Here is a 24333-nt window from a genome sequence, read left to right as displayed (position 1 = left end):
AAATGATACTTGGGCAATGTCTCAAAAAGTGTTGCATACAAGTATGTATGCAGAATGTATAGAAACGTTAGCCGATGCTAGCGCTGAGGTGGGAGATTTGCGAAGCTAATGATATTAAAATTGATCCTTAAATGTGTGTACAACGGTTGACGTCTGTTTTTCTGTGTTAGAACTACGAAAGGTTTCGAAAAAAGTTGCACGGCGAGGTATGGGAGAAAAATCTTGAAATGCCTATTGGCAATTCTCGAATTTTCAATGTATTTTATTGCACACATTCATCTGAAAAATCGTGTCCACGAACTAAAACTTAAAAATAAACAATTAATATAGAGAAGCAAGAAATTTTCAATCGGGTTACAAAGCGGGAAGATGATTCTCCAAACTTGTGCAATGCTTCCACAGTCGTTAAAATGCGAATATTATCGGCTCATAGAAACCGTACTGTAGATGGTAACGAGGTTGTAGATCCGCTTATTAATATCCTTGGTTTAGCTCAAAAGTCCAGAGCCGAGTTTTCATACTCCTCCCTGTTCTGCGAATCACGTGACTCTCTCTTACCGTGTGAGGTGATTTTTTTTATTGATTTGCACGGAGACAGAGAGTCACGTGACACGCAAAATACGGGGGACTGTCAACTTCACCATTCAGCTATTTGGCGACAAAAGCAGCTTTTTGAATATTCCGTCGCCGTTGAGGGTTGAAGTGTATCCAAAACGATTTTATGAGATCATGCCGAAGTAATGCAAAGTTTGTCGAACAATGGGTGAAATTTGAACAGCGACTGAGGAAAATCTACTTCCTGGTGAATGGAGATCTATCATCGGATTTTTCGGATAGAAATGATTTGCTCCAGAAGTATAAATAGTCATTACACTTCCTATTCAATAAGTTGCTTAATCTAACATTTAAAAAACGTACAGAAATATAAACATAACACAGGAACATTAAACAATCCCAGTACAGATACTTTACAGAGAGAACACCGATCAATTCTACACAGAGGTAGGTTGCTCTTAAGGAGGTACACATTACATTACTTATTTTAGGTAAGCATATTTTAATGTTAAAACTGCACCGACAAACCGACAAGGTTTACAACAAAATGTTTGATATTATAGCACACTACTGATATATTTATTACAGACAAACAGACATAACACTCGCCCATTGTTAACCGAACACATGTTCAACGGTTTTTTTCTTATCTGGTAGCATTACCAAATAATGCTAAGATAAAACAGTCGAAAGTGAAAAAAAAAACTTTCTATTTTAGTGTCATCTTTCACGGTCCCTTTCATCTAATGAATACCCCGTATGCAAGATGTTTTGGTGCTTGTGAGTTGAAATTTTGCACTTTTTTAATCAAAATAATCACATAAAAAATCAGAGATGTCCCATTTTGTAATTACTCGATTAATTTTTGTTCGCTATACTATCATTTTTCGGTTCGTTAAACGAATAAAAATCGGACACGTTGACAAAACGAAAACCAGATGCAACCTCCTGATGAGATTCCTGTATCCACTCATCAACAGAAGATCCACTTTGTCCCTTTAAAACAAGCATGCTGTCTACAAGCAAATATGTAATCCTTCCCATGATCGACGGTATGCCAATCTGGGAGATTTGCGCTATTTTTTGTTTTCAAACTGTATTGAGGAGATTTTTAGCTACGGGCTTGTTCATCTCCGAAAAATTTGCGCCAAATGCCATCACCTTAAACTCCAAAGGATCCAGAACAAGATCTTTAGGATGACCCTTAACAGTCCTCCACGGACGCGAAATTCTGAGGTCCACCACCTGGATGGTCTTCAGTCTCTGGGAAGGTTCAGAGAAACCTGTCTGAGATTAGATCATCAGATCATACGTGATCTAGCACGTTAGGTAGGTTATCACATTTTCAATTAAAACGAATCAATGTAAGCTAGACGTAAAAACGCAAATATTGAATTAGAATATCCAATAAAAGAAAGATGTAGAGCCAGGTAGGCTAATCAATTGAAGTGTTAAATCAATGTACAATTATAATCAACAGAAATAAACGTAATTTTACTACTATGGACACCATTAGATGAATGGGAAACGTTATGCTGACGTCCACCGTCAATATCAAATATAAGTAGCCGTTCATAAATAATTAGACAATCTGAAAGAGACCGGGCTAATCACAAATGACGTCCCCACGGTAACTGAAAAAAAGCACGAGTTCTGCTGGCCGGTTGGTGTTACCGCCAGCGCCGCTAAAAGTCAACTTACTTGGGTTTGACGATTAAACACTACCGCCATCTGTTGTTATATCTGTTCGTGTCTGATTCAAATTTTGGATCTAGACTAACAAATTCTATAGTTTTTGAAAAATTGGATCGCTGTTCATTCGAATTGAAAGTTAGAGATTCTCAAGTTAAAGTGAGCTTTAACTTTCACGTCGGTTTTTCGGTGGTTAGAGTTTACGTTCACTTGATGAAATATTCATCATTCCTCATCTAAGGCATCTAAGGACTTTTGGTGCTCAGCAGTTGGCGACAGTAACGGGGATACTACTTCCCGAAGTTCCGCCCTTTTACCTTCATCACACAGTTCTTGAAGGACAATCTCCAATTCATCTTCATTGTTTGCCTCCAGAAGTGTGCTTTTTAACGTTTCTTTCAGCATTTTTTGAACCTCTTGAGACGCTCCTAGTACTACTAAAGGAACTTTTTTGGCATCGAGCTCCTTCCGTAGAGCTCCCAACCCGGTCGCTGCCGTGTAGTCAAATTCTGAAAATTGGAAGCTTTGTGAGTATTTTATGTTGACGGTATGGTTTGAGTAATCATGTACCATGCACTATCCGGCAATCTAATACTATCGGGATATTTCCATGTTTTTTGATTGCTTTGGAGATGACGTTTCGTACCCATTCTACTGCTGGGAAATAGAGAAGACTGTGGCGCGGTCGAATTATGATGTACTGAACATCAGTTGATGAGGAAATGACGTCAACGCTCAGGACAGGTCGTGCAGTGCGGTAAACGACGAATGCCAGATCAGCTAGAACACCAGCCAGCAGTCCCAGTTCTACTCCGACGACCAAACTCAGAAGGAAAGTCACAGCTCCAGGAATGAGTTCTCTTTTATTGCACCGCCACAGAGGTCGAATAACTTCGTATTCGATCATGAATATAACCGCTGAAATTATGACAGCGCTAAGCGCAGCTTTCGGTATGTACTGGAAGTACGGAGTGAGTAGGCCCAAGGCTAGGAGGACTAGAGTACCGGTGTATATGCCTCCTATCGGCGTTTTCACTCCACTAGCATGATTGACTGCACTTCTGGAAAATGACCCGGTCACAGGAATCGAGCTGAAGAATGATCCGAAGACATTACTCAGTGAAAGAGCCACCAGTTCCTTCGTTGGATTGATGCCAGTTCCACCGAATGCCTTCGAAATGGCAACATTTCCCAGCACGGCAATGATCGGTACCAGTGCTATGTTGACGCCGAGTTCAGAGACCATATCTGTAAAGTTCAGATCAACAAATGTGTTGTTTGGGCCGGGGATCTGCGTTGAAAATGGAGGCAGATGGAAACCAGGGATTCCGCTTTTAACCGTCCCGGTTAGCATGAACGGCCGTTGACCGTTTCGATCGAAGTAGAATGCGATAGAGCTGGTTACTAGTACGAGTAAGGCGTTTCTTGCCGTTGCAATGACCCAGAATGCAATACCGAGAGCTTTCCGTCCTTTGCTGGCATCCTGAGGCGTCTTCATGTCCTTGAGTTTCTGGAAAATTAGTTTATGTTAAAACGCATTCACACTTTTCAAATTGGTTGATTTAAAATCTTTGAATATCATTAATGTTGAAGCTAGTATAAGCATTGTTTGCTTCAATGTATGCCGAAATATTGTAGAGGAGAAAAACGTAAGTTTTACTGGTACGACTCACCCGCAGTGCAAGTAGAATTGCTATGGAGACAAAGCCTAGGACGCTATCTGGAATTCGAGCCTCTCCAAACCTCATCACGACAGTTTTGATAGTTTCCGCAAATCCTGATCCAGATCCTCCACGAATGCCTAGCAAAGCCTTCAGTTGTGACGCTCCAATAATTAGAGCAGTGGCCGATGTGAAGCCAACCGTTACAGGCAATGAAATCAGATCCACTAGTGCACCCAGTCGCAAAACTGCCATTAGAAGTTCCACAATCCCGGAGAGAAAGCATAGAAGAATGGCAAAATGAGGGCCGGATACTCCACCATGTCCCGTATGACGACTTGTCATCAATGCAAGTAAGGCCGTTGGTCCAATCGTCACTTCACGGCAGCCACCCATCAGAGCGTACACCAAACCACCTACGAAAGCCGAGTATAATCCATACTACAAAGTAGAAAGATTATCATTCCGCTATATTGCCGCTGTATATAATTCAATCACTCTACAAACCTGTGGCTCCAGACCGGCTAGCGTAGCGTAAGCCAATCCTTGTGGCAGCACTGTTAAGCCGACAGTGATACCAGCGATAAGATCAGCTACTGCAAATTGCGCGCTGTATCCTCGTAGCCACCTGGCGCCAGGAATGAACTTCTCGATCTGCGTGAGACCCATATCTCACACTTATGTCTGGTGTAATCCCTGCTACTTGTAGAGCAACAACCGTATCTCTCTTTATCGCGTGAAAGTCTCGTGGTAATACCGGCCGGTAGTTCAGAAGAACCTGTTTTACTACACACCGTTTACAAGATTACTTGAATCAAAGGCTTGCACGCGCTAACAGACGCGCGATCGCTTACTTCAACTGAAGGAATGCTAATAAGCCTGACAAAATGTTCTGGCTTTATTTATACATTCTAAAATTCGATTGCTATCGCAGTGTTAAACCTGTTTCGGAAAAGGGTACAGTAGTTAACGCAAAATATTAATTTAATGAGATGTGAAGACTTTGAATTGCGGTTCATGGTTTGTTTTGTGATTAAGAATTCAAGTTTTTACAGTAACTAGAATACTGTACCAAAATGTAATAGAAATGTTTTGCCAAAGCAATCTAGATTGTTTTTTATGAAAATCATAGCGACATTTCTAGCTGGCATCACTGGTCTCCCTATGTCTCTAATGTCGCGAATGATGTAGCGCGCTTCGATTTAGTGCTGGCGCTACTCTATACAATTAGTGTGTGTGTTTTAATGTTTCGACACTTCTTTTAATTTCGACATCAATCTAACAATTTTTGCACAAACGACCTTGAGTCGATCCGGTTCTGTTTGTAGAGTTTGTCCAAACAAATCCAGAAATAACTAGTCAAATTGCAACAAAAAGTTTTCGCAAGGTCTGTCCTATTGTAGAACACTATTATCGAATGGTATTGAGCCGTTAGGCCACTAGGACGAAGCCACATAGCTGAATGAGTCATTGGATCGAATATGGTGAAATGCAACAATGAACCTAGCAAAGGAACTTAAGACTGTCGAGCTCGCTCTGAAATTCATTAAATTCTCATTGATACTTTTGTTTTAAATTAAGCCTAACATATTCACTATCAACAACATAGTGACCAAAAACTAAACTAAGAATGCAGGATGACGCAAATTGAAATAAAAGCAAATCCTCAAAACCCCAGACCCCAAAAACAAGGATGCTGATTAAAATTCCTGCATCCTACGATCTTGTGTTTACGTTCACAAACCGGTTTCAACCGGTTTCATTTAGATATATTCGATTTCTGATTGAGCTCACACGCACGTGCCTCTACCTCACCACATCAAGCACGACACACATTAACTCTTCTTGCGTATTGGTTTTTATAGCAGGTTCCGATCAACGCTACGGTGTTCAAATTGTTATACGCCACACACCTCTTGTAATCTTCTGGTGTGATTCCTCCCGGAGCCTACCACCAGTTGTATACGTAAAATTGAGACGCTAAATGAGGTGAAAGATGTGTAAAAACAGATAATCATCATCATAAGCCATCGTGAATTCGCACGTGACAAAAATCAGTTGCACAATTATCCTCTGTCCATGCAGCCATGCACTGTCTCCATACTCCTCTAATTGTAAAAAAAGTAATCTTCAGATTTGAAAGTGACAACGCTTAAATGTGGCCAGTTTATGAAGTCACAAACACTATACATATTTGTCCTACCCATTTCTTTTATACATCAATCAAGAAAATTTCTTCAAACTGCTTCCTTCCAGACTACATAAACAAAAATATTAAATTCAATATCCGTAAAACTACTACAGTCCATACCAACAACAACAACAGAATTCCGAAATTCAAACCGAACCGCGCTTCGCCAATGCCACGAATAGACTAAAACAGACTTAAACTTTACGAACATACCGAGCACATAGAATGCACAAACTGGAAGCTGAAAGCCGCAGGTTGCGCCAGATTTTATCCTAACCACCTAATAGGGTATATATGTACCTACATAGTTAGAAAGAATGCAACAGGCGACAAGGATCGCAAGAGAAGAAAATCGTGTGCAGGTAGAGAACAGAAGCCGCGACATACATAATCCACTTGTGGAAACCACAGCTTTTTTTTATTAATCCGGTCCTTTGTTCATTCAAATGGATGCTGCGTTGACTGGGTCGACCTTTGATGGTGCACTCACAAGCTTAATCAATGTAAATACTGTACTCTTAAGTGTAGCAGAAATACACCAGTTCAGTGAACTCTCCGGTGGTTGGAGATCACCACATGTAACAAAGTTACGTAATATTTGCATGTCATTGAACTAGGGTAAGTGAACCAGTTATGGCACAATCCCATATACCTTATGGTACCACTTTCTGGCGCTACTCATTTAAATCACTTCGGCCATGACTGGGTACATGCCAAAACTGGAGAACATGTTTTGTAGTGTCATAACTGGTGCACCTCCCCTATAGTATACAGAGTCATGGTTAACATCATGACAGAAAAGCTAGCTATATTTTTGTTTCAAAACTTGTTTTGACAATGATTTACACATACCCCCTTTTTGCACGGTTATTTTCTTTGGTCGTATTTTGGTCCTACAATCTTTTCAAAATGTATGCATTTCAAATTCCCGGGTTTTGTCCCATAAAAATGTTAAAATTGTGTGCACAGGTGCTATATAAAATCTGTACAGGTATACCAACAATCAATACGAAACTAACGATTTTAAATTGGCTCACTACTTGACTACCCAACAAACAATTTGAGTGGATCAACAGCTGAATAAGCAATTTTTTAGCTGAAAAAGCATGTTTTTGCCTGAATAAGCTCTTATTCAACATTCAATGTTTGTTGGGTAGCCTATTTGGTCCCAAGCAAATCGATTAACGTATCCCATTCTAGTCAAAATTCTAGTACTACACTATGTTTGTTTTGATTCGCTATGCAAGTTTGACAGATAAAATGAGGGGTTCGTGGATTTTCCTATGTTTCGAAGGGTGCATTGATTAGCTTGGGACCGAAGATAGTACCAGAGCTGAGCCAAAAAGTTGAACATGTTTCTTCGGGACCTTCTGGTCTTAAAGTTACCTCTATGGGTATACCTCGATATAACGTAACTGTCAGTTTTGACTTCCATCGTCATTATCTCGCTAATAACAATTGAATCACACACATTAATATTACCAATAGATGGGAGATTATCTTATCTGTCCGATGGTGTTATTACTTTGCTTGTTTGAATGATCGTTTGCGAGAAATCGGCGATGGAAGTCAAAAGTGACATTTACGTTATATCAAGGTATAACCATAGAGGTAACTCTAAGACCACTGGGTCCCGAAGAAAATCATTATTATTTTTGGCTCACTCAGTACCAGAACAACGGTCCCAAGCAGTCCCAAGCTATTTCACTCACCCCTGCATGTTCTGCATGAATCCAAACACCCCTGATGTTATCTGTCAAACTTTCATAGCGAATCAAAACAAACATAGTGTAGTAATAGAATTTCAACTAGAATAGGGTACGTTAATCGTTTGCTTGGGACCAATAGGCTACTAAAGTGGTGAGCCAATTTAAAATCGTTAGTTTCGTATTGATTGTTGGTATAACTGTATCTGTAAATCACCTGGCACTCATCCATTTACGAAAGGCCAATGATTCAGAAATCATTTCCAAGTATCCGGCTTTTTACGCGCACAATAATTTAAGGTGAATCGCTGGGGAAGCTTTATTTCTCATTAATCTCATTTACATCCCTCAATTTCAAGGGCACAAAAATCAGCTCTCATGAAACATACAGCAAGGAAACTGGAACATAACGTTTGCTGCAGTGTAGCAAAAAGGGAGATTCAATATCATGAGCGGTGTCGTAACAGCGTCCGAGATTTGTACTCTAGAAAACTTGAAATCTTAGGCCAGATACCGATTTTCGAACTTGATACCGATATACAGATAAGGCTCCTCAGGATACCGATTTTGTAGATTTTATACCGATTTATAACGTTTTTTTTTTTAAATAATCTCAATTGACTGCCTGTGCTCAAATGTAAAAGAAAACTATTGTGAGAGACTTTTATCGTTCTTAATATGCTCAAAAATAATTCATGTAAAAAAATGTCTTAGAGATCATCCATTAAGTCCGTCATGCTCTAAGGGGGGAGGAGGTTTACAAATGTGTGACAAGCAATCCAACTAACAATGAAAGCTGAATGAGGACTTATTCACCCCATAACTTGGGTAGATCACCTTTTCGTGGTATGTTACGGGATGTCAAAGGAACGCATCTTAATCCTTGTAACTTTGTATGCTTTGTTGACGTGACAATACTCGGCTTGGTCCATCGAGGATGAACTTGAAACAAGGAAAAAATAGTTAGTTAGTCTTCATCTATGTGATTCCTAATCTTCTATTTGCTGTACCCTAGTTTGAAGCGGTTAAGACTAGGGGTCTGATGCATGGTCATTATCGGTGTCATTGCTTATTTTTGTTGCTGAAGAATCTAATTTGGACTGACAAAGGGGCACGCCTTTGAATAAATAGCGGGACCTTTCAATTAGAATCGATTTCTCACGATGAAGGGAAGAATGACAACTGTATCAAAACCAAATACTTCACCATTTCTCTATAATGATAGAGTAATACAACATGCACTAAACCTCACACTAAACTAAGGACACGGGATATGCAACAAAAGATCAAATTACTGGTCGCAGGTGTTTTATGTCCCGAACAGAGGAAAAAAGGACTTTTTTAGGCAAAAATATGCAGCTTCAGCTAAAAAATAGCGTATTCAGCTTATAATCAGCTCGAATTGTTTGTTGGGAATGCATTATTTGTTTATTTGTTATGTTTGCAATAGTCCCAATGATGTGTTGTAAAAAAAAAGTAAAGATTATACAGACTACATAAAGGGTGTCCACGATGAAATTGCCACACTATGAAATTGCTCTAACTTTTTAACCGTTGGGTAGAATTTAATGAAAATTTGGGTGAATTTAGTTCATATTGCATTATTTACATCCTGCAAGTTTTAAAGTCCTGTGATCAAAACTCGCGGAAATGGAGTCGAAAGAACAGCTCGTGCGTGATAAAATCTTACGCATTCATCACGAGAACAAGGATCTCTCGCATCGCTCCATCGCTAAAACGTTGGGAATCGCGAATTCCACGGTGTCGCGAGTGATTAAGCGGTTCGAGGAACGGTTGACCACCGATCGGAAGCCCAGAAGTGAAGGAAATAGTATTCCGTACAACACCAAAAATCACAACCGCGTAGTTGGGGCCTTCAACCGAAATCCGAACGCCTCCGTTAGGGATGTGGCTAAGAAGCTGCACCTAAGCCGAAGTTTTGTCCAGAAGGCCAAAACTAAGGCTGGGCTTCGAACGTTCAAGGTACAAAAGGCCCCTAATCGCGACGAGAAGCAGAACAAGTCCGCCAAAACCCGTGCCAGGAAGTTGTACCTCAACATGCTGACGAAAGTTGAATGCTACATCATGGACGACGAAACATATGTGAAGGCCGACTTCAAACAGATCCCCGGCAACCTGTTTTTCACGGCCAAGGATAAGTTCAGCGTTCCGGAGCATGTCCGCACTCAGAAGATGTCCAAATTTGCGAAGAAATTCCTGGTTTGGCAAGCCATCTGCACGTGCGGGAAGCGGAGTGCACCTTTCGTGACCCAGGACACGATGAACGGACACAGGTGGTGTACATAAAAGAGTGCCTCCAGAAGCGGCTGCTTCCTCTCCTGAAGGCCCACAACGTCCCAACAATCTTCTGGCCGGATTTGGCCTCATGCCACTACTCCAAGGACGTGCTGAAGTGGTATGGTAGGTCAATTTCGTGCCAAAAATGATCAACCCTCCCAACACTCCGGAGCTCCGCCCCATCGAGAAGTACTGGGCGATTATGAAGCAGCACCTTCTTAAACGACCTAAGGTAGTGAAGACAGTCGAGGAACTGAAGAAAGTATGGGTTTACATGCAAAAAACGGTTGATTCACAGGTTGTGCAGAATCTTATGGCCGGGGTTAAGGCCAAGGTGCGGGCATTTGCGTATGGACTGTAAATAAAATACGAGTAAAATGGTAAAATGAAGTTTAATAGTTATTTCTCAATCCCTGAAAATTTGATGGCAATCGGATGAAAACTCGAATTTTGCTAATCAATTTTGTGTGTGGCAATTTCATCGTGGACACCCTTTATACTACAGTTACAAATGAAAATAACAAGGAAAGCATTGTCAAGTTACTAAAAATGCATAAGTTTAAAATTTTACACTTAGCAGTTGGGCGTCAAGCGCCTTCGGTAAACAAAAAAGGCAGAGAATCTTCGGCGAAGCATATTCCGTGTCAAGCTTGGTGTCAAGTGGAAATCGAATATCGACGCTACTCGGTTGAACACTCGCTGCAAACCGTAAATAGCGCTCCCTAAGCTATAATTAGTTCGAAGAAGTGGAAGTCTTAGCATAAGACTGTTGCGTAGTGATCGAGGTTGAACATTAAGGTGAATCGTTGTGACATCCTTATTTTCGGAACCACTTTGAAACTTTAAGTGCACAAATATCAGCTTCTACGACACGTGCAACATTCAAATTGTTACTTCACGATTGTAACACTGCAGCATACATGAAGTAGCAATTTTAAATTAAATGGAGAACTGATTTCCGATATTCGTGTAGTTGAAAATTCTAAGTGGAAGTGCATGTATAGCCTACGTGGCGGCCATTTGTGGACTCAACGGTTAAGAAGGCTCTGAAAACATCTCTTCGGATACGTAAGGGCTCGACATTGATCAATTGGCAGCGATTCTCGTAGCTTGGAAGACGAAGTGGTTATCTATCTCCAAGGCAGCTTACGGAGCGCGAAGCGAAGAAAACGCCGTTGCACAGATTCAATTCGCTAGGCCCCATTATTGTAGTTCAGGCTCCATACAGTAGATTGTAATGACGATTTCAAGCAGTAAATGTCTGTGAAGTTCTTAGTAATCTGGACGCTTGGTCGACGACATACGATGGTGTGAGTATGTCAGCTTTGAGTCTAGAAAAACGCCTAAGTCTTTCATGCAATGCACCCGTTCGATAGTCGTTCCTAGTAGTTTGTAGTTGAAAATAATCGGTTGTTTCTTGCGTGAGAAAGTAATGACTGTACACATAGCTGGGTTGACCATCAGTCGGTTTAGACTACACCAGTCAGCAAAGATGTCAATCTGATTTTGGAGAGAACGGCAGTCGGCGAGTGAGCGGATGCGCAGAAAAACTTTAAGATCGTCTGCAACCGATAATCGTGGCCCTGTGATAACATGGTGAACGTCGTCGAAGGAAAGGAGAAATACCAATGGTCTCAGATGGCTACCCTGAGGTATACCGGATTTTGTGCAGAAGCTTGCTGAGCGACAAGTACCCAAAGTTACTGTCAGTTGGCGCTCCGTAAGGTATGAACGAAACCATCTCAAAATATTTCCACCGATCCCTAGCCTATCAAGCTTAGCGATCGCAATTTCGTGGTTCGAAGGCTGCCGTAAGATCTGTGTAAATAACGTCCGTTTGGGTCTGAACTATCAAACTGTCTGTGATGTAAGACGTTAGGCACATCAGGTTCGTAGTTGTGGAATGCCCATGTTGATATACACTTAGATATTGCTTGCAATGCGCATTTATTGACTCTATGACAACCAATTCAAAAAGTTTTGATACAGCACTCAGCGACGTGATTCCCCGGTAGTCGTTTATGTCAAGTTTGCTTCCCTTTTTATGAACAGGAAACATATCCGCAGTCTTCCAGCAAGAAGGGAAGATGCCGCTAGAAAGAACATTACTGGCGGCGGAAGTATTGAGATTAGCGGAGAGTTGCTCGTCTTCAAACACACTAGCAAATTTGGCTGACAACAGGTTGCAAATGTCTATGGTTATTGCCAGCAGTTTCACCATTAAAAATCATGGAAGAGGGTAAGCCAACTTCCCTACGTTGCTCATTTACGAAGTTCCAGAAGGATTTCGGGTGTGATTTTAGCCGCCGTTGAATCCTTCTTTAATAGCGTTGAAAACAGAGACGACTTAACCGCTTATACTCGTGGTTGAGTCTGACATAGTAGCATTTCAGTGGCAGTGTGCGGAATTTAGTAAATCTTCTGAGAGCAGCCTTCTTAGTTCCTTTCAACGAGTGTTAGATATAGGAAAAACGTGTAACAATTGAGTAACTATTGAAATACTATTGATTTTAAATCAATTTTTTTTTTATGAATTCGATAATTTTAGACTGTATCAGACATCTTTTGTTCTAAGCACATTTTTGCATCTCAAAATAATGGAAAACCTTCTGAGAATGAAAAGGTTAAATGCTTTGAAATCAGCAACATGCAATTTTTAACTTGTATGGGAATGTGCTTCAATGTCACTTTAGAAATTGGCCTGCCGAAACCAAGTGAACCTATATTGGGTTCCTGGCCACTGTGGAATTCAAGGGAATGAAAAAGCCGACATGTTAGCAAGGCTTGGATCATCTCAACAAATCATAGGACCAGAACCATTATGTGGAGTTTCTGCTTGTTCTCTTAATATGAAGATCAAGAAATGCGAAAAAATTAAAGTGTAGATTAATTGGAGCTTAGCGACGCCGGTGGTGTAGAGGTAAGCGTGATTATCTCTCACCATAGTAGGCCTGGGTTCAATCCCAGTCGACACCGCCGGGATGTTCTGAGGCATAACATCTCTGATCACGCCGAAGGAAGGCGTAAAAGTAGGAGGAAGGAAAGCCGTTGGTCCCCGGTTCATGAGTTGATGGATCGATATGTAGGGTCCAGGTGTGGGAGCTGCCTCCCTGGCGTCGGTAGCATTGGTGGTCAGCACGGAAAACAAGATCGACGAAAAAAAAAACCAAAGGAAAAAAAAATCAATTGGAGCAACACTTTTATTGCTAGGCAGTCGAAACGGTTCATAAATCCAAACATTTCAATGACTCATGCTTGAATTATTCAAGAAAGATCTCAGTTTAAAACTTCAAGAAAATGAAGACTCTAAACGCCTACTATGCTCTTGTACAACAATCTTCAATAAAAGGCGCATTTTTCTGGATACAGGGCTGACAAAACCCTTTGCTATATGGATTGCCGCCAAGTACAGTACATTCAATTTGAAATATATTACCTGGCTGGGAAATTGCTTTTGATCAGTCCATGTCGGTCGCTTCCCATAATAGTGATGCGACATACTGACAGCAATATTAAAACGGGGAACACAAAAAAAAATAACATGCCCGAACGATAACCCAAATGATTGAAATATTCCACAAATGGTTTGGAGGATACCCCAAACACACCCTAATAAAAATGTTATGGTTAATTTGCTTAACGAGGTGTTCGGAGTATCATCCAAACTATTTGTGGAATAGTTCAATCATTTGGGTTATCGTTCGTTTAGGGTATTTTTTATCAGGGCGTCGTTAAGCAAAATAACCATACAAATTATTAGGGAATATGGGGGCGATAGGCCAGTTGCAGCTGCAATCAACAATATTATGTATGTACCTTTATGTCCAGCATACGTTAATCCCGTTAATCCAAACGTGATGAGAAATTCGTCAGACGTGACCAACATTTGAACAAGAACCAACACTTCACATTATTGGCATCATCGTTGTAGAAACTATATAGTTTTATGTATTATTTAACTCCTGATCGTTATCAGCACACTTGAAACACTTTTTCCGACTGCATTTCAAACACATTCCGCGCAAATAACTTTGCCGATTGAATATTTTTTCTGCGACTCCTCCCGCATCTTGATTCTTTCCTCCTCCTGAACCGGACCGGAACGAAACGAATGCTGCAATGGAATGTAAACAAATACCCCGGTGGCAGTTTTTCTCTTGCCCCGTTTCTAATTATGTGTCATGATGAGCATTGACAGTTCTCAAAATAACACGAGCACTCACCAAGGACGTCACATGAGTGACTCATGCACGAAACACTCACGGACCTGTCATGTGATATTTTTCTTACTTCAGATCAATCGATTTTTAAAGTCGCCAGGTACATTTGCAATCGCTGTAAAATTTAATAGTTTTTTCAGTCTTCCCTGGATTAGTTACTAATTTTTTTCCACTTCTACAGCAATCATGGGCGCGTCCGCTTTACCAATTATTATTTTCTCGGCGATTTTCGGCGTGGTTGGCATCGTTTTGCCAATCATCGCTCCGAAGGGACCCAACCGAGGGTAAGTCTTTGTAAATTTTTTTTGTACCTTAGGGTGGCCTTCAGTGTTTTTTTTTTTTAATATTTCAGAATCGTGCAGTGCGTCCTTATATTGACCGCGGCCACCTGCTGGTTGTTGTAAGTAGATTCGTGTAAAATGCCAAATGTCTATGTGCCAAAATATTGAAACATTTTTTTTTATCAGCTGGCTCTGCTGCTACATGGCCCAGATGAATCCACTTATCGGACCCAAACTTCATCAGAACACTATCCTGATTATGGCACGTGAATGGGGCAATCCTCTTCCTGATATGGAAGGTTTTGTTCCTGAGCACGATCCGGCAGATCACTAGGTTGGGTCTCATGCTATCCAAGGGATATACACATTCCCCGTCTCATCCAAAATGAAGAAAAACAAACATCAATACAGTGGGGTACCCGATTCTGAAATCGACCTGCACATCAAAATTAAATAAGAAATTAACAAATCCTATTTCATTCGGTGACGCATGAGCATTGGGTGTGGAAGCTGTAAGATCGATCCGCTCGGCTCGATGAATTGTTCTCATCGAGCTCCACCAAAATGCTTGTGTAGTTTTAATTGTTAAGAAATTTCCTGTCGCGATAATGAAAAAAAAAAATATATATACATATTGTATTCTGATAATCAAAGAAGCAAGAGCACGCATATTTTGTAAAACAAAGCAAATGCAGTATTGAGGTGATTAAATTTCCCTCACCTAACGAAAAAAATTATGCAACAAACGTAAATTACATACATACAAACAGTAACACAAAATTTAATAAACTTTTCTTATTACACACAGTTATAAAAGTAAAAGAGAAGATGCAAACAATCGTTTGAGTAAGCAGAAAATGATAGCGATGATATTAAGATGTACTATTTTCCAGCCAAACATTCAATATTGTAGTAGCAAAAAAAGTATTGGAACAAAACACATACACACGAAGAAATATGATAAAGTTAAAATACTAATCACGAGTACCATACATGTATGTTGCATACCAAGCAGTAGAGTCAATAAAATATATGCCGGTAGATGAAATCATATTTTAAAAAGCATATGCCTAACTGATGTTTTATTCAATTGAAAGATGAGCACGAGTTGATTATTTTTTTTTAGATAAAACAAATTCATGCATAAGTCTTGGTGGTGTTCATTGAATCAGGATTCACCTTGATAAGCTATGTGATCATAGTTATGATAAAATGTAGATAATATTTTTCTTAATTCACGCGATTAAGATTTGCGATTTTCATGCGATAATCAGCAATTGGTGCGACCTTAGCAACTCATTCGAATCTTAACGCCACAATCACCTAAATGTATAAGCATCATTGTCACAATTGGTAACAAATTGATAAGCCCCCCTCCCATGTATTACATCGTGTTAAACACGTCACAATTTTGGTTGGTATGAAACTTTTTTTTTTCCATTTTTTATTGGTAACACAACAGTATGTTTAAATGAACTTTTGCGAGAAATCGGCAATGGAAGTCAAAAGTGACAGTTACGTTATATCGAGGTATACCTGTAGTAGGTTTAAAAGCATCATGAACCCTACTATAAATTAATTGGTTTTGAACGGTTGTAAGTTTAAGCTGGAGTATGGGTTGTTCATTATGCCCTACCTGTTCATTATGTCCCTTTTACCCCTAAACAATTAACAGGAATAATGTACTAAACAATTAACAGGAATAATGTATAAACCCACGATACCCTGCTCTTCACTCTTCCGGAACTTCCGGTTGATCGATCGCGTAAGAAGTTAGTAAAATGTTATTATATTCTATTACCAAACAGCCTAGAGAAGCCGTGTAGTGTCAGAAGTAGCCGTTAAGCCTACTAAGAATAATATTACACAGGTGGCCCCTAATTCACGTGGTAATGTAGCCATTGGCACGGTGACTGAATGGTTAAAGGGTCTAATAAAAACCTAATCCCTTACGGAGCCTGTGGAGTACCTGGCCCTGGGGATATTCATTAACTACATAGACAGTTAAGGTGGGTTGATAACGGCCCTTATTACCGATGTCACTTCACGGTGAAGTGACAACTTATCACTCACGGTGAAGTGATTCCCATTTGATTTACACGGCAATCACTTCACCGTGAGTGACAACTGGTCACTTCACTTCGTTTTCACCGTGAAGTGACACCCGTAATAAGGCCCAACTATCCATGAATTTGTGAATTTTAAGAAAAACTTCAAGTCCCCTCGTCCATTAATGTATGAGTTAGGTAAACGAGTGTGCAGTCGACTAGTACTGTCGCATTAATGGCCCTTCGCTCATTTTCAACTTCTATTCAATTTTCACACTACCGTACCCTAGCGGTACTATCAACCTAAGGCTGTCCACGAGACAGTTGCAATCAGCTGACTTTTTCGTTTACCAAGAACTTTTGACAGATCACAGTAGAACTGACAGTTTATTCTCATATGAATTTCTGCTTTGTACATTCAGCACCATTAACACCAGATCACTCACACACTCTAGATTTCTAGCTGTCAGTTCCACTGAGAAACGTCTCTTGGATCACCTTATTCTCTTCAGAACTTTCTCTAGTTAATAAATTATCACACTAAAGCTTCATGTTGATATTAGAATAGCATTTCCAACCAATTCTGGAGGTTTTATTAGACGAACACATACTTTAAAACCTCTTCTTGTATCTTACAAGTACTAATTATCATTATAATATCTAATGATTTCAGATTTCCGAAAAACAATTTTTTGATAGCAAGTAAGTGAAAGCAGTGATGCACCACCACATCCTCTGGGGGCTAGGCGTGTCTAATAAATAGAGTTAATTATTAGTTTATTAGCTCTATTGTCTAATACCATGGTGCCACAGAAGGAAGAAGTGTTAGTTTGTTTACCAAAAATGAACTATGATCTGGGGGTAGCTCAGATATAAATCCTAGAGGCTCCAGTCTAATGAAATAGGTACTTGAGTAGTACAAATCTTCCAATTTCAAATATACAGTAATAGACTGAGTAAAACCTCATATTCAAGAAGCTTTTCCTGGAAAAAGCAGGCATAACATTTGATAACGGCACAAAAGGATTTGTATACAAACTTTCTAAGGCCCTTTACACGTGAACCAAAGCATGCCCACGTAAGCCAATACCACTTTCGGAAAGGTGATAGTTGCCTCTATCCGATTATGGTTTTGTGCCGTTATCAAATGTTATGCCTAAAAGGTCGGAAAATATTACTCACTTTGTGAGTAAATCAACTTTTTTTTTTAAATTGAGGCGATCTCATCGTCCGTGCATGAACAAGAGAACCGTAACGGCTATAGCCACTGTCACGCGTCATGGATATAATTTATAGGATTGTCAATTCGAACTTTCTGTCCAGCACCAGTTAATGCAGCAAAAATGCATCAACAAAATGCATTTCGAATTGTTTACATCAGTATTGACAGTGCTTCACACCAGGCGTCTTGTAGGTGTTTTATTTTATTATAAATTTTGGCAGTGCTCATCTAGTGTTGGATCTATTATTTAGGAAAGCAGAAACAGATTAAGTACATCTTCAAACATCCGCAAAATGGTTCGCCACTGCGCCGTTCGGGGTTGCAACAATACCGATATGTCTACCCTGTGCCATCGTTTTCCGAAGCGGAAGGACGCCTTTGAGCAGTGGCAGCGTTCCCTTCAGTTGGACGATGCTGAAGCGACCCTACTAATGCAACGATTCGTCGTGTGCACGTTACATTTCAAGACTTCTGACTATCGGAATTCAACCTCCCGTATGCTTAACACAGTAGCTATTCCTACGTTGTCGATTAACAACAAAGCTGCCTTCTACGACGCACCCACTTCCGCAGTCGGTATTGTTTGTAGTAGTACCGGCAACGCTGGTGGCAGTAGCAACGTAAGAACATGTTCAAATTCTACCAAGAAACCGGTAGAAGAATTTATGCCAAAGATCGAAAGCCCCAAAAGTGACGACCAAGAAGGTATATTAATCAGCAGTTCTTTAATTATTGAACGTGTTGAGCCGCCGGAAGCTGTGGTGGAAGTTGAGAGTGAGGAGGACATGATTTACTTTATTGAAGAAGAGGTCCCTCCAACCGAAACCACAGAAGCCGATCCGGACGTTGAAAATCGATTGCGGGAAAGCTCCCCAATTGAATCATCTAAAGCAAAAAGATTCAAACTGGAAAGCTGGGAAATCGACGCAGAATTAAACGAACAGCCCGACACGATCGAAGAGATACCAATCGCTTTGCAACCTGCGATAGAATACCGAAACTCCTTGGTCCAAACGGATGATATTGAGATCGTTTCCCATGAGGATCAGCTGCATCGTCGGATGGTAGACGAATGTTATCCGGAGTACGCAGGCTACAGTCGTTTGGATTTCGCAAAACAGCTCAAGGAAAAGGATGATCGTCTGGCAGAGTTGACGAAGAAGTTGTCCAATTTTGAAACCGCACATGCCGCGATGATGAAAACGATGGAAGCGTTCAAGACGCTGGTGAACTGATAGTTAAGGTTTTATGTTTATAATAAATATATAAGAATAATTTAATAGTGTCTTTATTAATAAATAGCTTAAAAGTCCTAACTACTGTTTGGTGCTGCAACGTTGACTACAGAAAACACTGTCAGCGTACAGCTGCTGATTACTGTTAAGGATCAGGTGTTGACAGTTCAGTCGTATCACTTTTGCTCGTTCGTGAATCTTCGACGTGAAGCAAAGCAATCCACAGCTGCAAGTCGGGGTGCGGTGCATCAGCTCCACCAGCAGAAACGGAATCAACCCCGGTGAGTAGTGAACCTTGCGAGTAACAACGACCCGAGCGGCCAACTCCCACAGTGCAGGCATATGACCCACCTGGGATGGTACGCGTAAATCCGGAACTGTAGACGCTTTCTGATCGAGCTGGTTGTCGGATAGGTCCAGCTCGTCAAGCCTCATACGGATCATGGATTCTGGCACGGAACCGAGTTGGTTGTTCGCCAGATTCAGAAAACGAAGTCGGGACATTTTCCATACGGCGAACGGGAGTTTATGGATATGGTTTTGCCGTAAATCTAGTCGGATGAGAACTCTCGAATAGATCAGGGCGATCGGGAAATAGCTGAGATTGTTGGTGGAAATGTTAAGACTTTGTAGACTTGATTGCACGGCTGACTGCTGAATCCATTCCCATTTGTCCTTGTGCAAGGCATTGCCAGATAGATCTATTTCGTTCAACCGCATCTGCCCGAGTTCCTTGGGAATCTTTTCCAGACAATTGTTCGACAGGTTTAAAGTTCGAAGGTTCTTTAACAGAAAGATCTGCGGATCGAATCTAACCAGTTTGATGTCGGATATTTGGAGCGAAACTAGATTCCGGTTGAATCCTTTCAACGGGTAGTCTGCTCTGCTTTTGACCACACATTTAGTAGAGAACACTTTGGTGGACGACAATAATGAACTGTTTTTGTTGGCCACTGTTAGACAGGGTAATTTGACAGCCGCAACGCTACTGGAACCAGCTCCAGCAGGGGTGGTTTCGCCTGTAAGAACCGATTTCAACACTTTCAGAAAACTAGTCAACTGAATCACTTCACTTTTGATCTGCAGGTCCTGTTCTGGGATGTTGAACGAAATGGTAGCTTTGCCGTCCGCAAGGAAACGGGTGAAGATTTTACTGATGTTTTTCTTCAGTCCATACTTGGTTCCTCCTTTGTTGGCATTCGTGATGAGCATAATGACTGTCTCGTCCGATTTTTTTTCACTGTTCTTGCCAATCGCCAGAATGGTTTTCTGGAATGCCTTCTTCCCGGACGGGATGGTTCGATTGACGATGCAGGTTTCGCAAATGAGTTTCATTTTTTTTATGTGGATTGATTCACATTTTTTAACAGAAAATTATAATTTGTAGCTTCCAAGCAACTTTTGTCAGATCAATTTTCGGTTCGCGCGCGCTAAATTTCGGCGATGTTCACTTCCTTTGACAGCACATGCTGTCACCTCTACTATACAATTTGTAAACAGAAAACAGCTGTTCAGTTCAGTACGAAAAACGAAAAGGATTCGACTTCACCCCACCACCAACATTAAAATCTGTTAATACACAGATATGAAACTGCCGCTACAGGATTACTTCCGGCTACTTCAAAACAAAACCAGCAGCAACCAGCAGTATGTGTGCATCAACTGCGGAAGATCTGTTCCGGAATTATACCGAAGGATCAGTAATACCGTGCTGAAAATAACCGAATGCGTAAATGAGTTGACAACAATGGGTATTCAATGATAAGTCACGGATTGTTTGAATTCTATTCTAGACAAACTGCAATGGCCCGGCGGACAAGTACATCGAGTTTGAAGTGCTCATCATCCTAATCGATCTGATACTGCTGAGTAAAGCAGCCTACCGCCACATTTTGTACAACTCGAACTGTAAGAATTTGTGGAAGATCGGCATCATATTGATACTTCTAGAAGCATACTGTCTATGGACGGAAACGTTCAGCAAGTTTACCAACGTGCGCTATCGATCTGACCACGTAGATCCGTTCCTGGCGGAAAAGGGATTCTACGTGTCGTCGTTGCATATTCTGATAGGTAAATCAAAAAACTCCATTCCTGCCTAACTATGACATTCATATTCGCCCCAAATCAGGGACCATCCTTCTCTACATCTTTCTATATGTGCTCACGAGAGTTCTGTACCGGGTGGACGTTGGACTGGACACTGGTAAGTCCTACCCACTGGTTCTTCTGCAGGGCATGATCCTAGCCAGCATTGCCAAATTTTTCTTCATTCCGATCATCATCTGGAAGCAGAATGCCACCGACTCGGCCATGGCCATACACATCTCCCTCGTGGTGGCCTATTTTGTGATCTCGCTTATTCAGATACACTCCGTCATCAGTTACTGTTCCTGGACGAAATCGGCTGTCATCGTGCTGCTGGCATTGATATTCAAGACTTACTTTCTAACCGAAATCAGTTTATTTCTAAATGCATTGATGTAAAACTATCGTCTGGACTATTATTGCTTATTACAACTCCTTTTAATTTCCGTGAGTGTGTCACTGAAACTAAGCATTTTCTGGCTTTCCTCTATTTGGTTATGCACTTCAAACTGCTCATTACCCTCCGAAGCTGCTTTCGGTCCTATCACTACCACTATGGGAAAGCCAGCTTTCTTAGCCTCCATGAGCCGCTTCCCTATCGTAAGACCGGTTCGATCATCTACCACAAATTCCGAACCGATACCGTTTAGCTTGCTTATTTCACTATTCAACTTATGCACCCAAGGTTCGGCTTGGGCTTCCTCTTTACTTCCCTTCTTGGGTGGAATTAAGCAAACTGTATAGGGTGCTAGAGCAAGCGGCCAGCGAATTTCTTTCTCACTGGAAAGAACCTCAATCCCGGCAGCTATCAGTCGAGTTATCCCTATGCCGTAGCAACCCATCTGAAGCGTTTCAGGCTTTCCATTCTGATGCAAATACTTTGCCCCCAACGCTTTGCTATACTTATCTTCAAGTATAAATGCATGACCCACCTCGATACCGGCTTGCCGCACGATATTTGCATTATTGCACCGTTCGCAGATCTTACTCGCATCGAACATTTCCTGATTGCATCCCATCCCACAGGCGCTGCAGCACACTAGCTGGTCTTCACCGACCTCACTGGGAAAGTGATACTCATGCGAAGCGGATCCCCCCATGACTCCGGTATCTCCACTTACCTTCACGAAGGGAACCCCAACGGCGTCGAACAACTTACGGTAAGCCTCATTCACTTCGTCGTAAGTTTGCCGGGCTTCGACCAATCCGACGTCAAACGTATACAAGTCCTTCATCAGGAACTCCTTTGCCCGCAGCAAACCGAATCGGGGTTTCATCTCATCACGAAACTTGGTCGATATTTGATACAGCCTTAGTGGGAACTGCCGGTACGATACCGGCGAGATTGCGGCCAGAAGAGCAGTGATGCTTTCTTCGTGTGTCTGTAAGGAAATGAACACATTTTTAAGCCAAACGCTGCAATGTATTTAAACTTCCGTTGCTCACCGGCCCAAGGATTTGCTTTTTACCGTGTCGATCAGTAGTGGTCATCAGTTCGGCACTTGCCATCTCAAGGCGACCACTTTTGCGCCACAAATCAACCGACGTCAGAATGGGCAGACTAAGCTTCTCCGCTCCCGCATGCCGTTGCATGTAGTAATCCACCAGGTCGATAGCTTTTTGAACCGAACGTTGCAGAAGCGGCAGGATGTAGAAGGTGCCGTTGCCGGCCTGCCGGATCAAACCTTGCTCGAGCATAAGCTGTAATGGAAAATTTCACACAATGGTTTTTTTTTTCTTGAGCCAAAAATGGGTGCAAGCTTACCCGCTGACTTTTAGATGTGATGTCCTGGTTTTTAATGACCGCATTCTTTGGGATTATCAACGAAGGTTGGAAGATTTTGGATAATCTGTTCATTATAAAGCAGTAAGAAAGAAGATTCAATTCATAACTTATAAATTAAAATCGTTTTGATAGGTACATGCAACTTGTAATAATTTCAATCTTCTTAAGACAATGTTCAATAAAAGGTCTGGTTGGTGAATAAGTTGTCTTTTTCAAACCCACGCTTTTCAATGGAACAGCGAGTACGTCACACGCTTTTGCCAGCGTTGGAATGAAAGAGGTATTGCCAGACCTGCCACTTCACGTCAGCAAGACTGCCCGACGATATAAACAAACGTGTTTCACTGCCTATAATCAGTGGCGTGATAAGCGTCTGAATGTTGGGGGGCGGTGCCGGTGGTAGTGGTAAGCGCGACTACTTTCTCACCCCAGTTAATAGTACTCTGAAACAAAATCCATTAGCAAAAATACTATATTGCTGGTTTAAATTAAATACCCTCACCAATAGATTTTTGCAGAAAACAATTTCATTTAATTTTACTATTATTTCTATCAAAATTACTACGCATTTTGAGCAAGCATAGTAGTTTTGCTAGAATCATAGTAAATTTGTTAACATTCATGGTAAACTAAACTGAATTCATAGTAGATTTAACAGTAATAAGCGTGGTTATATTGATAATAAGTGTTTTCTGCAAAATAGTATTCCTAACTATGGTCCTTGTTTCAGTGTACGTTCAGACCCTACGCAGATGTGGAAGCTGCCTTCCTGCACATTAGATTGCCGTCAATGGATGGCAATCGATGTCCGTCGGTGATTGGCACTAGATTGCGGAACTGAGACTGGCGTTAAATAAAGGAATGAAGAAGAAGAAGAGCATTTTAGATGAACATCTTACGACTTACAACGAGTTTTATGTCTGTTTGTCTGTAGTGTTGCCATCGCCATCCGTAAAGGACTCGAGTTCAGGACGGTGTACGATTTTCGTTTAGCCGTCATCGAATTGTTCGGCATTGAGCTGATAACACCCCATGGACACATCACAATTATAGTCGCTGTATTCATAGTCTGGCGGATAGAATTTCGATCGATCAAAAAGCGGAACCAATTTAATATATTGTAGACCAACAATTGAAAAGGCACTATCAACTGTTATGAACAAAACGTTGATTATTCTTTCCTCGCCAATCGAACGCAAATTACCGGCATCATCGGATAGGGGAAACTTTCCTCTACCTAAAGATGGCGTTAGTTTGCGTAGGTGAGCCTTGAGTCACGAGAAAAGGGTTTCCGAAGTTTTGTTCGCAATAGCTGATGTGCTCTTTTCAGTTGTTGGTCATGATTTGCTC

At 41.1% G+C, this 24333-nt stretch overlaps 6 protein-coding genes across 6 annotated transcripts; 3 read left to right on the top strand and 3 right to left on the bottom strand.

The window, feature by feature from the left end:
- Window positions 1-873: 873 nt before the first annotated feature.
- Window positions 874-14179, bottom strand: LOC135710132 (sodium-independent sulfate anion transporter). Its single transcript, XM_065232627.1, has 5 exons — window positions 13920-14179; window positions 4416-4850; window positions 3921-4349; window positions 2818-3757; window positions 874-2756 (listed from the first exon to the last, which is right to left on the bottom strand). Exons 2-5 carry the CDS (start codon window positions 4575-4577, stop codon window positions 2473-2475), a joined length of 1815 nt encoding a protein of 604 aa, XP_065088699.1. The 5' UTR covers window positions 4578-4850; window positions 13920-14179; the 3' UTR covers window positions 874-2472.
- A 144-nt stretch (window positions 14180-14323) lies between these two features.
- LOC135710013 (V-type proton ATPase subunit e 2-like) lies at window positions 14324-15671 on the top strand. The gene is made up of 4 exons (XM_065232469.1): window positions 14324-14423; window positions 14505-14607; window positions 14676-14723; window positions 14791-15671. Exons 1-4 carry the CDS (start codon window positions 14339-14341, stop codon window positions 14936-14938), a joined length of 384 nt encoding a protein of 127 aa, XP_065088541.1. The 5' UTR covers window positions 14324-14338; the 3' UTR covers window positions 14939-15671.
- A 2454-nt stretch (window positions 15672-18125) lies between these two features.
- Window positions 18126-19109, top strand: LOC135710012 (uncharacterized). The gene has a single exon (XM_065232468.1). The coding sequence runs from the start codon at window positions 18168-18170 to the stop codon at window positions 19107-19109; it is 942 nt and encodes a 313-aa protein (XP_065088540.1). The 5' UTR covers window positions 18126-18167.
- A 73-nt stretch (window positions 19110-19182) lies between these two features.
- Lrr47 (Leucine-rich repeat 47) lies at window positions 19183-20515 on the bottom strand. Its single transcript, XM_065232467.1, has one exon. The coding sequence runs from the start codon at window positions 20442-20444 to the stop codon at window positions 19191-19193; it is 1254 nt and encodes a 417-aa protein (XP_065088539.1). The 5' UTR covers window positions 20445-20515; the 3' UTR covers window positions 19183-19190.
- Window positions 20516-20693: 178 nt separating this feature from the next.
- On the top strand, window positions 20694-21604 carry Arv1 (ACAT-related protein required for viability 1). The gene is made up of 3 exons (XM_065232666.1): window positions 20694-20838; window positions 20903-21182; window positions 21241-21604. Exons 1-3 carry the CDS (start codon window positions 20695-20697, stop codon window positions 21594-21596), a joined length of 780 nt encoding a protein of 259 aa, XP_065088738.1. The 5' UTR covers window position 20694; the 3' UTR covers window positions 21597-21604.
- On the bottom strand, window positions 21576-23120 carry ProRS-m (prolyl-tRNA synthetase 2-like protein, mitochondrial). The gene is made up of 3 exons (XM_065232651.1): window positions 22963-23120; window positions 22644-22898; window positions 21576-22579 (listed from the first exon to the last, which is right to left on the bottom strand). Exons 1-3 carry the CDS (start codon window positions 23053-23055, stop codon window positions 21614-21616), a joined length of 1314 nt encoding a protein of 437 aa, XP_065088723.1. The 5' UTR covers window positions 23056-23120; the 3' UTR covers window positions 21576-21613.
- Window positions 23121-24333: the final 1213 nt, after the last annotated feature.

The sequence above is a fragment of the Ochlerotatus camptorhynchus genome, unplaced genomic scaffold, assembly GCF_037179485.1.
Source record: "Ochlerotatus camptorhynchus isolate MF236.1 unplaced genomic scaffold, CSIRO-AGI_Acam_v1.1 ptg000370l, whole genome shotgun sequence".
Taxonomy (NCBI): domain Eukaryota; kingdom Metazoa; phylum Arthropoda; class Insecta; order Diptera; family Culicidae; genus Ochlerotatus; species Ochlerotatus camptorhynchus.
This window is presented reverse-complemented; position numbering and strand designations above follow the sequence as displayed.